The sequence below is a fragment of the Microcebus murinus genome, chromosome 4 (assembly GCF_040939455.1).
Source record: "Microcebus murinus isolate Inina chromosome 4, M.murinus_Inina_mat1.0, whole genome shotgun sequence".
NCBI classification, from domain to species: domain Eukaryota; kingdom Metazoa; phylum Chordata; class Mammalia; order Primates; family Cheirogaleidae; genus Microcebus; species Microcebus murinus.
Genome location: NC_134107.1, coordinates 70207738 through 70221034, shown reverse-complemented (window position 1 = coordinate 70221034; position 13297 = coordinate 70207738). Strand labels below are relative to the sequence as shown.

At 42.7% G+C, this 13297-nt stretch overlaps 1 protein-coding gene across 2 annotated transcripts in view; it reads left to right on the top strand.

The window, feature by feature from the left end:
- ME3 (malic enzyme 3) overlaps positions 1–13297 on the top strand; it is a 194698-nt gene that overhangs the window by 110190 nt on the left and 71211 nt on the right. For both annotated transcript variants that reach the window (XM_020286644.2, XM_076002409.1), the window contains exon 5: positions 13222–13297. In XM_020286644.2, the coding sequence (XP_020142233.2) occupies positions 13222–13297 (76 nt within the window). The remainder of the gene's footprint in view (positions 1–13221) is intronic.

The window sequence follows — 13297 nt, the reverse complement described above, 5'->3', positions numbered from 1 at the left end:
ATATGTTTTCCCAGTGAACTTTTGTCCTCTTTGAAAACTACATTCTGTTCCCTCCCATTAAATTCCAGCTTTTATGACTAAATATGTGATGATAGCTCCAGAAATGTTTATATGATAAATTAAAGTGGGCAGGGTCTTCCGTTTACAAATTACTTCAAGATAGTACTCAGATGTCTGACCATAGAATTGCCTCATAAATGCTAGCATAAAATGGATTTCAGCTTTTACAGTTTCAGCTTGTCCTTGGCTTAGGGGCCTATTGTTTCGGTGTGTCTCCGTAGGGTTCTCAGCTCCTAGCCTATTTCTCAAACTGAGTCTGCAGAGATTTATGACTCAGTGGGAAAAAAATGTGTGACTACTTCTCAAACCTGCTTTGTAAAAACAAGCAGATAGGATGTTCTTCTCTCTCTATCTTGCATATACATGTAAATAAGCCCATACATGTAAACAAGAAAGTGCCTCTGACTCAGGGGGATGGCAATTTCAGAATCTCAGGTTTGATGATTATTTGCTTTGGATGTCAGAAGTTTGTATTAGAACAGAGACATGTTCCAAAAACCTTACTGCCCAAAGACCCAGATTCACTAGAGGCCTTCTAGACATCAGGAAGGTGTTTGTTTTATAAAATGGAGGCATGTGTGGGTCTCTGCCATGTTCATGGCTATAAAAGAAAGTGAAGAGTGTTAAGTGTGACTTCTCAGTGAAAAGGGGCCTGAAGCCTCTGGGATTATTATTATTTCTGGAGGAGTAAATATTTCAGTAGAAAAAGAAACTCCTTTGTACCAACTCTCTCTGAGTTTCTTGGCACATTTTAATATTTCATGTAACAGCTGAAACTACATTAACCTTCTCTGTTCTAATTGGAAGCATCTGTGAGTTGCAAGCATTAGAATTTTCAGATTCCAAAGTGATTTTCTATTTGGACAGAGGTGTCAATTTCAGCTGAAATTTCCATCTATGGGGCCTTTCTTTTGCCTCCTGATTATAAAGTGTTCAGTCAGCTAATGATGTGATGGAGATACAGAGCACTCTTCATCAGCTTTTCCATGTACTTATATGAGCTTTTTAATGAAAACTGCACTTACTTCAGCTATGTGCACACCTTATCGGGATTCTTCTTATTCAAGGAGAACAGATGAAGAAATTCCCTCAGCCCTTGGAATTTCACTTGAACAATTTTTTCCTGCCAAAAAGTATCTCATAGTCAACAAAGAATCTAGAGCAATGCATGATATTTGCAAATCCAGGAAGAGAAAAAAAGCAGAGCAAAAACAATTAGAAACCTATTTTAGTTTTTCTCTATGTTAATAGGAGATTGTCTTATCTCCTAAAACTTCAACAAGAGAGACAGGGAGGCATATTGGTTTCTTACCTGTTCTCCCTTACTACTTTGGCCACTTCTTGTATCAGTGATACTATTTCATCTCATTGAACCTTACTATTCTCAGGTGTAAATTAGAGCAACACAATATTTACCTTCCAGATTTATGGCAGTGAGTAAATTGTGTAATATTTACAAAATGTTCTCAATGGGAGCTAAATATATGTTGTCTTCTTTTTTTCTTTCTTCCCAGTTTTCACATATGGCAACTAAGGTAATAATGACATGGCTTGCCTGAGGCCAAAGGTCAGGCCTTCAGGGAGCCAAGTCCAGCCCTGAGGTTTGATGGTCTGACACCTGTAAGGCTCCATCCTTTTTGTTCAAAATTAACTCTGCAGAGTTTGGCAAAGAGTCCATTGTAGAGTACCAAAAAGTCACAGAGAACAAAAGACTCCCCATGGGTGATATATAGTCAACCCCTGCGTGGATACCAAAATCCACAGATGCTCAAGTCCCTGATATAAAATGGCATAGTATTTGCATATAACCTATGCATATCCTTCCACATACTTTAGATCATCTCTAGATGACTTGTAATACCTAACACAATGTAAATTCTATGTAAATAGTTGTTATACCATATTTTTATTTGTATTATTTTTTATTGTTGGATTGTTATTTTTTATTGGTCTTTTTCCCCAAATATTTTCAATCTGCAGTAGATTGAACCCACGGATGTGGAGCCTGTGGATAGAGAGGGCCAACTGTAAGCCACTTCCCAGATGCTTTGTGTTGTTACTAGGATTTTAATTAATGACTACACAGGGAAAGGATTCAAAACAATGCCACCCAAACAACAAGCTTGACTTTCTATAGTATGCACCTAATAAGTGTAGTTTTGAATTTAGTAAACTGGATCTACAGATCAGTTTTTGAGAGCAAAAAGGAAAGCAAATAATAATAGTGTCAAGAGACAGGGGAACCAGAGCATGTAGTTGGCCTATCTATGAACCATAGCATGAAATTCTGTGTCTCTTAGAGGGGAACTGACATTCATACCTTTGACAAACATTTCTTAAATTCCAACTGAAAATTTATCAAGAGGCTACTTTGTGACTGACATTGTATACTACATGTATTATTTTATCTGTTTAATGATGCTTATACCAGCTTAGTGAGATAGACTTAATAATTACAGGTCCATTTTAGTAATGAGCAACTGAGACTCAGTGAAGTTAAATAATTTGCCAAGGGTTGCATAGTGAATAAAACTTGGATCTGAGATTTGAACCCAGGTCTGTCTAGCTTCAAATCTATATGCTTGCAACTGTTCCAGAGATAACTTCAAGTCTTGCTGGATTATATTCATAGAATCATGGAGTTTTAGAGGTTATCTGGTCTACCTTCTTCATTTTAATGCTGGGGAAACAGGCACAGAGAGTCTGGGAACTTTCTCAAACTCACATAGCTAAATAGAGTAGTGGAAAAACTTCTACTGCAATTGTCCTAACTACTCCATTACCACATTCAGGGAAGAAGAGAAAGGAATCAACCATCTATTCAGCACAATGCCATTCAGAAATATTAATAGATACTAAGTTTTAGGGCTATACTAGAGGACCCAGGGAAATCAATGGAAGTGGAGGGTATGGTTCCTGCCCTTTGCATGCTTCAAGTCTATTTGGGGAGAATCACCCTACAGCAGCAAGGGGAGACAGAAAGGGGGAGGGCCAAAGGAGTCTAGGAGAGGGGCTCCCGGCCCAGCTCTGTCACACCGTCACTCTGTGAGTTAGCCATTTCCAAGCCTACTTTTCCTGTGATTATCCTTGGTCCTCCAATAATGTCTCTGTTATACCATGTTGTAATGTTTCATTCACCATCCCCCAGTCTGACTACATTAGAAAACCCCTCTGGATCAGAGACACACGTTTCTGTGAGCTCAGCACAATGCCTGGCACAAAGCGGAGCATGGAGTCAGTGCAGCACTAAGGCAATCGTTATCCTCACATGGGAAACAGAGGAAGCCCTGCCCACACCAAGGGAGGTCCCACTCGTGGAGCCACACGAACAGATGCCATTGTCCACACCTCTGCACCTTGCTCTAAAGACAGAAACACGTGACATCCACTTGTCATCTGGGAGGGTCAGAAAGAAAGGGCATCTCCACTGGGTGGGGCAGAGCATGTACCCACTCCCTTTGGAACCTCCCACCTCAGAAGGGAACAGGATGGGCTTTCCAAGGTATAGGAAATTAGTTATGGTTGTTCGGTGCGTTGAAATAATCAGAATGTTCTTTAAGATAGAATATAACACCAAAGAAGGATTATGAGTGACCTACCACTAACATGTGCAGATATGTATGGATACCCCATCCCCCACTCCAGTCATACCACCCTGAGGGCATCTCACAGAATGCAGTGCAGGGTGTGATCTGTGAGTTCCTCCAGGGCACAGACAGCTCCCTTACTTCAGTCTCCTGGGGGTTCTGCCTTGCCAGGTGTTTGGCTGCAGAGCCCTCAAGGATTTCTTAGGCCTGCTTCCTGGGCTTTTTAGACCTACTTTTTCCTGCTGTAGTGATGACTCTAGGAGACTGCTCCTGGGCTTGAAAACAGCCTCTTGCGGGTTTTCAGAGGACAGGTTCCCTCCCTGCCAAAAATGTGTGGAATGATGGCTTCGTTGGCAACAGTGAGCCTTTGTTACAGAGTTGAAAGTGCACATCCCTCCTTCTGAGCCTGACCACGGTGGTTTGCCTGATGTCACTGACCCTGTTTTAATTAAGTCCTCCTTTATTGTTGGACTTGGTGCCAAGAAGCCTAAATGAACATTGTCTATTTGAGTGAGTGTTATTGAGATTTTTGGGGTTTTTTTCTCAATTCTATTTTAGGAAATTTCTAAAGGTCACTGCTCTGCAGGCTGAGATAAGGGTTAAGAGTCTTTTTCTCAAGAAACAACATTCTCTTAAGTGAACATTATCTTGTTTTTCTTTCTCATGTAACTGAATTCTAAAATTCAAGAGGATTTTTCTGGCTCCTGATGGAAACTGGAGATAGTGATGTAATTTACAGGCCTTTGTTGGATGGAGGAAACTTCACCTATACTTGCCCTTATGAAATTCCAACAGGCTTTTGGTTTTAAGAAATGTATAGGGAGGGAACTGGGATCACTACTACTCATGGCTACTACACAAAAATTGGATAGTTGGTTTATTAGCTTCCTAGAACTGCTGTAGCAAAATATCACAAATTAGGGGGCTTAAAACCATAGAAATTTATTTTCTTACAATTCTAGAGGCTAGAAGTCTGAAATCAATGTGCCAGCAGGGCCGTGTTCTCTGTAAAACCTATAGGAGAGACACTCCTTCCCTGCCTCTTCTAGCTTCTGTTGCTTGCTGGCAATCTTTGGCATTTCTTTGCCTGTAGATGCATCATTCAAATCTCTGCCTCCATGATCACATGGCCGTCTTATCCATGTATGTCTATGCCTTCCCCTCTTCTTATAAGGACACCAGTCCTATTGAATTAGGGCCCACCCTAATAACCTCATCTTAACTTGATTTCATCTGCACAGACCCTATTTCTAAATAAGGTCACAGATATCCAAGGTTAGGATTTCAACATATCTTTTGGAGACACAATTCAAATGACTTGGAATTTTTCTCTCACCCAGAAAATATTTGGATATGTTATCACTGTCTACCATAAATAACCAATATCAGCTATCATTTTGGGAGCATTTGCCATATATCAAATACTATGCCATGTACCTGATATATATTAGTTCATTTAATCTTCACAGAAACACTTTGAAGTAGGTATTATTATGTGCCCAGTTTATGACTGCCAAAATAAAGGCCCAGATCGATCTCATTTCAGCACCGATATTCTGAACTACCCACCATACCTAACACATATGGTGCTTATGGAGTACCTGCTGCATGCCTGTCACTAGGCTAGGCCCTGGGGTTACAGCAGTAAGACCAATGCTGTCCTGCCCTCTTAGAACACGAGTCTAGTGCGAGGAGATATGCATTAGAGCTAACTTCCTAAATATCAATTTCTAACACCAGCACCATGGCATCATTTCCAATAAGGAATTTTTTCCCTTTGCTGTCATTGCCAGAAGTCTGTTGCAGGAACAATGGCTGCTGATATGAAAAGTAGTGAGATGTCCCTCAAAAAGGGGTGAGGGGCTCACCTCTGCTTTCACTGGAGCTCCAATATGTTGTTCTACATATTGAAAGGCATCCCTCAAAGATTTTTGTTGAACAGAGTGTACCATACCTAGGTTATCCTCAGGAGCAGAGAATCCTAAAATTCCAATACTTAAAGCAAAGTTTATCCTGTGCTTCTGCATCATGTGTGTCCGGTCCCCACATCTGAGGGCTGTGCTCTGTGTCACTCCAGGATGCAGGCTAAGGAAGTAGCCCTTTCTGGAACTGTACAGGTTGCTATGGCAAAGGGAAAGAGAAGATGGTGAATCACACACTGGCCCTTAAGCATTTCCACCCAGAAACGTCAGGTTGTATCCGCTCCCATTTTATTGGCCAAAGCATGTCACCAGGCTGTGCTTCATTTCAGCAAACCATATAGAAGTGCAGCTGGCCTTGGGCCTGCAAGAGAGAGAACAGAATATATTTGAAGAACAGAAACTAATTGCTTCTACACGTGGATAGAAAGAAGAGTTTCAACCCTCTTCCAGGATGAACAGCCCATAACAAAGATGCCTTTCAGGCCAAATGAATTAAATTTTTGAAAGACTAGATTCAGTTCTCAGTGCCATTTTTGTCAAGCATGGCCATTCCTCTCCCTCTCTGTGTACTTACTCCAAAGGGCCATGCAGGAGTAGCCATTCAACTTCTGGCCACTCCTTCTCATCTTTGGCCGGTGGGCCCTGATGACCAAGCAGTAGCGAAAAGAGAACCTGTGTTATTTCTAGAAACTAAAGTAGGAAAGTCCAAATGTGAAAGTCACAATTCAGGACCCAGTGAAGTGTGTTCCTGAGCAATTCTTTGCAGGTTCCCTTTAAACAGCAATCTCCCGAGTACACATACAATTCACTTTTAGGTATACACGTTTTATTTACTTACAACTTCTCAAGAATATGCTGTATATTATGTAAAGCGAGGCATCTATCTATTGAAACCCTAGATTCCGTACATTGGCAGCTTGCCATGGTCACTATATATATTTCTCCTTCCCTGAAGTTCCAAAATTGATTCCCCGAAGTAAACAGGAAAAACTTGGGAGAAGTAGTCAGTAGCTACAGTTATTTTTGTTTTTGTCTTGTTCCAGTTAGTGGCTGTTAACAGCAAGAATCCGGTGAGTGCCTCCATCCCAGATGCCCATCTTTGCAGCCCCAGGAGCAGTCAAGACTCCTCTGAGTCATTAGCCTTGATGAGTGCTGGGCTGTATTAGCTCTCTGCAGGATGTTAAGGGCCTGGGGATCCCCAGGGCAGCCTATAATTCACTCAAAGGCTGGAAATGTCTCTGCACCTCTGCGGAGCCAGGCCCCAGGCTTCCTGGAGCTTCCCACCTTCCTGCTTCCCTTTGTGCCTCGGAGCAAAATAATAACATCCCACTTTAAATAGGCCACACACACCAGCGGTCAAAGGCAGTGCCTCACAGGGCCTCCTTCATTCCCGGGGATTTTGGCTCTTTCTCAAGGAGAGAAGATTGAAAGAGATCCAGCTGTGGACTATGGAGAGCTCCCTGGCACCTGAATTATTTATACCACCCCAATCATCCGCACAGAGCAGCGTGTGCTCAGGGAGCCTCACTTTAACTCCCCCTCTCAGACGTACCATATTGGACAGGGTTAGACAAAAATTAAGAGTCACATGTCTACAGGGCTTTACAGTGTGCAGGGATTTTGTGAACTTACCTTGTCTAATCACTCCATAATCGAGAAGCCATTGCCCCCATCTTACTGATAAGAAAACTAAGGCACAGAGAGGTGAAGTGACTTGCCCCAAATCTCACACCAAAAGGGGGAATGTTTGGGGGATCCAAGAGACCTGTGTTCTAATCTCACCTCCACCTTCACTACCTCTTAACCTCATCTGTCAAATGACAGTGTTGCATGAACACCGGGAATGTACGTGAAGGGCCTGCAGGCGTACCTGGAACAGAGATACTCAAAAATGCTGATTAAATAAATGAATGAATGTTGCCCTTCTGTGACTTGTTTTCCTTTCAGCCTGCTCTTGATCTTTCTCATTGAATATTTTTTTTTTTTTTTTTTTTTTTTTTTTTTTTTTTTTGAGACAGAGTCTCGCTTTGTTGCCCAGGCTAGAGTGAGTGCCGTGGCGTCAGCCTAGCTCACAGCAACCTCAAACTCCTGGGCTCGAGTGATCCTTCTGCCTCAGCCTCCCGAGTAGCTGGGACTACAGGCATGCGCCACCATGCCCGGCTAATTTTTTATATATATATCAGTTGGCCAATTAATTTCTTTCTATTTATAGTAGAGACGGGGTCTCGCTCTTGCTCAGGCTGGTTTCGAACTCCTGACCTTGAGCAATCCGCCCGCCTCGGCCTCCCAAGAGCTAGGATTACAGGCGTGAGCCACAGCGCCCGGCCTCTCATTGAATATTAACTCTTGCAGGGAATATGGAAAACCTTTCATTCCATTTGTGCATCACCAAAGACCTTTTATTCCCACCCCCCAAATCAGTGACCCACGTAACGAAAGATGTTCTGCCTGCCTTACTTTATTTATGACTGCCTTCCTGTTTCACCAGTAAAAGACGCATGTAACTATCAATCCTGGCTTCTGACAGACATGCATGTCAAAGTGATATAATTCTAGTTACAATATTAGTTTACAATTAGATGTTAACATTTATCAAACACTTACCATGAGCCAGGTCCAGGTACCTCACTGAACATTTTGCCAGCAATTGAACACAGGTGATCTGACTCCCAAGCCTGTGCTCTTAACCACTATGCTTAATCAGCAACAGGAAGACCTACCATTTGGTAAATGTTGGCTCCTGCCAGCATACACTGTAACACACTCTTTAAATATGCATTGTCTTAGTTAGTTGTTATTATGGAGCAGGTGGTGCTATTTCCTCCATTTTACACATGGGGAACTGAAGCTTGAGGAAAGCAAGTCGTTTATAGCTGTTGCAGCTAGTGAGTGGTAGCGCTAGGCTTGGAGCCCAGACGCTGTGGTTGCAAAGCACTACATTTGACCACTGGTCTATGCTACCTTCCCTTTCACATTTCTCTAAAACTTCACTTGAATTGCTTGAAGCCACATCACTTGTCAGTGGTGTGTATTATTGGAAATCCCCATTCTAGACTCAGGGACTCCTGAGGGTGTGAAGTCTCAGGATGAAACTAAGCAGGCCTAGATGGGAGCATCTCTCGAGGGCACCTAAATATTCTTCCTGAAGCCACTAAGAAGGAATGCAGAGAGGTGAGTGTCTGCATTCCTCAGTAAACCAGAACCTCATGGAAACAGATACGAACCAACCCAGTTACTGCTGGAGAAAATGGTGTCCGCTTAGTGAAAAGTTGCTAAACTTGAAAATAAATTGTTGAAGTCATTGAAGAAGAGGTTTGCATCCCTGGGAGTTTTGTATCTGCTTTCTGAGCTTGTCTAGATGCAGTTCCAAGGAGATGGGCAGATGGGCAAGAGACCCTGCTCCTACGATCCTGCTGGGACCTGCAATCCCTTTGTTTATCATCATAATCTCTCATCCTGCACATTTTGCTTCCTCAACAAACGTTAAAGGAAAATATTTCATTAGTGCCCCCAATGTGCATTTCAGTTTGGTTCACTTCACGCCACACCTCTAGCTGTTTGTCAGGAACTAGATCCCTGACAGAACAGGCAGCCTGAATTAGCGGAAAGAGTGTTAGACTCAGAATCCTGGTTCAAGTAGGTCTGGTTGCTTAGGAGCTGTGTGAATTTGGACAAGTCACTTCACCTCTCTGGACTTCAATGTCCTCATTTATAAAACGAGGTATTTGGACTCGACATCTCAAAATCTTTATCCAAGGTAATTTTTTGAGATCATTCATGGCTAGAATTTAGGTAATAGATGGAAAAGCACTTTGAGAAGTGCTTGAAAGCTCTAAATGCATTTCAAAAGGTGTTATTTTTGCAGTGTAATCTGCAGAGTAGGAAATTATACATGTAAAAAAAAAAAAGAGGAAAAGGGTCCTTTGAAATTATAGGACCTCAAGTTTGAATGTAAAAGTGTTGATAACAGGGAGCATCTACCTTAACTTGAAAGGGTACTGACCAGGTTCGTTCCACCTGTGCACAGTAAGCCAATCACTCTGACAGTGGTTTTTGCAAAAAGACAGGGTTTATTCACAAGGCAGCCAAGCAAGGAGGCAGGAGAACAGATCTCAAATCCACCTGCCTGAAAATAGGGCTTGGGAGTATTTACAGGATAGGAAGCAAGGTGGTTGAAAACGTAGAAAAAGTGATTGGCGGGTAGGAAAGGTGAAGTAATTGGGGTTCTGTGCAAGCATAATCTACACAAGCTCCCTGGCTCTTAATAGGACACATGTTCAGAAAATGGTGCCATTACAACAATCTGAGGATGGAGTTTTTGGCTCTCTGTCGTCGAAAGGTCGTTCTTCAGGCACCTACACAGGCCCAGTTGGAGGGTGGGTGGTCTTAACCAGGTTGAACCAGATAGGAGCTGCCCCCAAGTTCCTGAAAAACAACTTTAAGCAATGGTTACTATGGCAACCCACAGTCAGAGATGTTATCTGTAAGGAAGCCAGTAGGAGTTTAGTTATGTATGGTTTGCCTGTGTGAATTTTAGCTATGTAGGTTTTAAGGTCAACTAGAAGTAAGTGATTAGAAGCAAGCAAAGCAGATTAAATGTGGTCAGCTTGATCAGGCTAGCCCTCGATTTCAGAATTATCAAAAGAATGAGTAGAATTAACTAACTAAAGGGTGAAGAGGAGCAGGTGCATCAGGCAGAAGGAACAACGTGTGCCCTGGGGTAGGAAGAACATGAGGAAGAGAGTGGCACACGGAGGAGCAGAAAGGGGCCTGTGCGGCTGAGACTGGAGAGTGGGAGGAGAGGGGAACAAGGTGAAGTAAAGAAATCTGCCAGGGCGCAGTGGCTCACGCCTGTAATCCTAGCACTCTGGGAGGCCAAGGTGGGCGGATTGCTCAAGATCAGGAGTTCAAAACCAGCCTGAGCAAGAGCGAGACCCCTGTCTCTACTAAAAATAGAAAGAAATTAATTGACCAACTAAAAATATATAGAAAAAATTAGCTGGGCACGGTGGCGCATGCCTGTAGTTCCAGCTACTTGGGAGGCTGAGGCAGAAGGATTGCTTGAGCCGAGGAGTTTAAGGTTGCTATGAGCTAGACTGACACCACGGCACTGTAGCCCAGGCAACAGAGTGAGACTCTGTCTCAAAAAAAAAAAAAAAAAAGAAAGAAATCAACCAGCGCCCAACTGCACAGCACCCTATGGGATATGTTAACGACTTCAGTCTTTATTTTAAGAGCCATGGGAAGACATCGAAGGTTTTTAGCACAAGGGGTAAAACAGTAAGACTGATTTCGAGAGCATCATTCTTGCTACCATATGGAAAATAGATTGGGGATTGGACAAGCAGGGATGTTACAAAGTTATTGTGGCACTTTAGGCAATTCATATTGGAAGCCTGGACCAATAACAGTGTAATGGTATTGATAAAAGAAGTGTATGAATCAGAAGCTATTTAGAAAGTAGAATTGAAGGACTTGGCAATGGGTTGTACAAAAGGAGACAGGAAAGTGTCAAGGATGATTTCAGGGGGTTGGGATTGTTAAACTGGATATGTGGGGGTAATCCTCACTGAGAGAGAGAGAGCAGGAAAAAGAATCAATTTTGTCTTGAGTCTTTGTTTTGTCTTGTCTTTGAGTCATAGTGGTGGAAGGTTAGATCATAACTTTGTTTTGGGACATGTTAAGTTTGAAGTGCCTTTGAGACATGCGAAGGGAGATGTCAGATAGGCAGTTACGTAGAAAGGTCTAGAGCAATGGCTCTAAAGTAATGAGTGATTTTTTCCCCCAGGGGACATTTGCCAATGTCTGGAGATATTTTTGGTTGTCACAATGGGGTGTGGGGTGCTAGTGGCATCTAGAGAGATGATGACAAATACCCTACAATGCACAAGACAGCCCCACCCCTCACAGCAAAGAATTACCCAACCCAAAATGTCAATAGATCAGAAACTCTGGTTTACAGGTATTTGGGAGTCATTGGCCAAAGACCTTGGGAACTAATGAGATCACATAGAATAAGAAGAAGAAGAAGAAAAGTGGGATGGTACAAATTTTTGAGGAGCTTTAATGAATAATGGCTGGATGACTTACCCAGCAGAAGAAACTGAGAAGGAACAGCTAGAGAAATAGGAGGAAAACTCAAAGAAAGTGGGGTCATAGAAGATAAAGTTTGGGGTCGGGGGATTAAAAGTACCAGATGCTATTGAGAAGTCAAAGGAGATGGGGGCTGATAGTAAGTTTCCATTGCATTTAGGAATTCGAAGGTCATCGGTAGCCTTAGCAAGAACAGTTTTAGTAGTATGGTAATTGAGAAAAGACATATTGCAGTGGGTTGAAGAATGAGAAGGAGATGAAAAAATGGAGGCAGCTAGTATAGGTAGTGTTTTTAAGAAGTTTGGCAATGGAAGGGAGGAGAGAGAAAGCACAGTCCTGGCAAAGAACGTGGGGATCAAGAACAATTTGGAGTTCAGTGGTATTTTTATTGTTATTTTAATTTTTTATTGTGGAGAATTTCTAACATATATAAAGGAGGCAGAATATTACAATGGACCTCTACGTACCCTGGATTCTCTGGACTCTGGATTCTGTTTTATTTCTCAGATTAGTAATGTTTGTTCTAGGAGAGAGTTAATTATGTTGGACTCAAACTCCAAACTCTGTGTCTCCTAATCAGCAACAACTGAAATCTGAGCTTCCAGTTATAGGGTTTTTGTTTTGTTTTGTTTTGCTTTTGTTTTTTGCCAGTCCCCCATGTATTCTTAATTTAATGTTCAGCCAATGATTTGGGCTGATTTCATACACAGATTTCAGAGTTCGATCCCTCTGTAGCTTCTTCCCTTCCAGAATTTCCACACGCACACACCCCTTCACTTCCTGGCTCTTCTAGCCCCAATTCTATTCTCTGTTACTTTATGCTAGTAAGACTTTGTCTTTCTGCTGCCCTAAATTGCTTGCAGATTGGACTACTAACAGGAAAAAAGGTGCTGCAAACTTGCAAATCTCAAAAGGTTTAATCCCTGCTTTCAAAGGTAGCTTCCCTCCAGTTTCTGCCAGCATTTGGCCAACCCTCGTTGCCTTTAAAACACACACACACATATATACATACATACATATATGTGTATATATGTATTTAAGGGGTGGCTCATGACTGGCACTCACCCCTCTTTCCATCCCTCTTCCATCCCCCACTGCAAGGACCTCATGCACATGTATCTGAACATCCCATCCCACATGTCAAAATGTCCAGTCACAGTCCCAGGCTTAAGTGTCCAGCCATTGCAGTGTGGTCTGTACTTGGGAAGAGGGACCTGGAGAAGAGGCCCCCACAGTCCCTGGAAGCAGCTTTGGAGCCATTCAGTTAGAGAATTCTGGGATCCTGGGGACCTGGTCTAGAGAAAGGAGGGAGGGCAGACTCTGGTGAGCACAGGCTCCAGAGGGGCACACCCCTCGGCCCCATGGACTCTTTGTCCTGTGGAGAGGAACAGTTGGAGGAAGGCCAGAGCAGCACCCTCTAAACTGGTGGGGCTCTGGACAGGATCTCTCTTGCCTAGGTCTATGGGCAAAACAAGTAACGCAATACATAGTACTTGTGGTCTTTGCTCTGTTCCTAGTCTGACTGCCTGATCTGTGTGCACATGTTTTCTTTCTCTCAGGGGGCTCTTCATCACCATCCATGACAAGGGCCACCTTGCAACAATGCTGAACTCTTGGCCAGAAGACAACATTAAG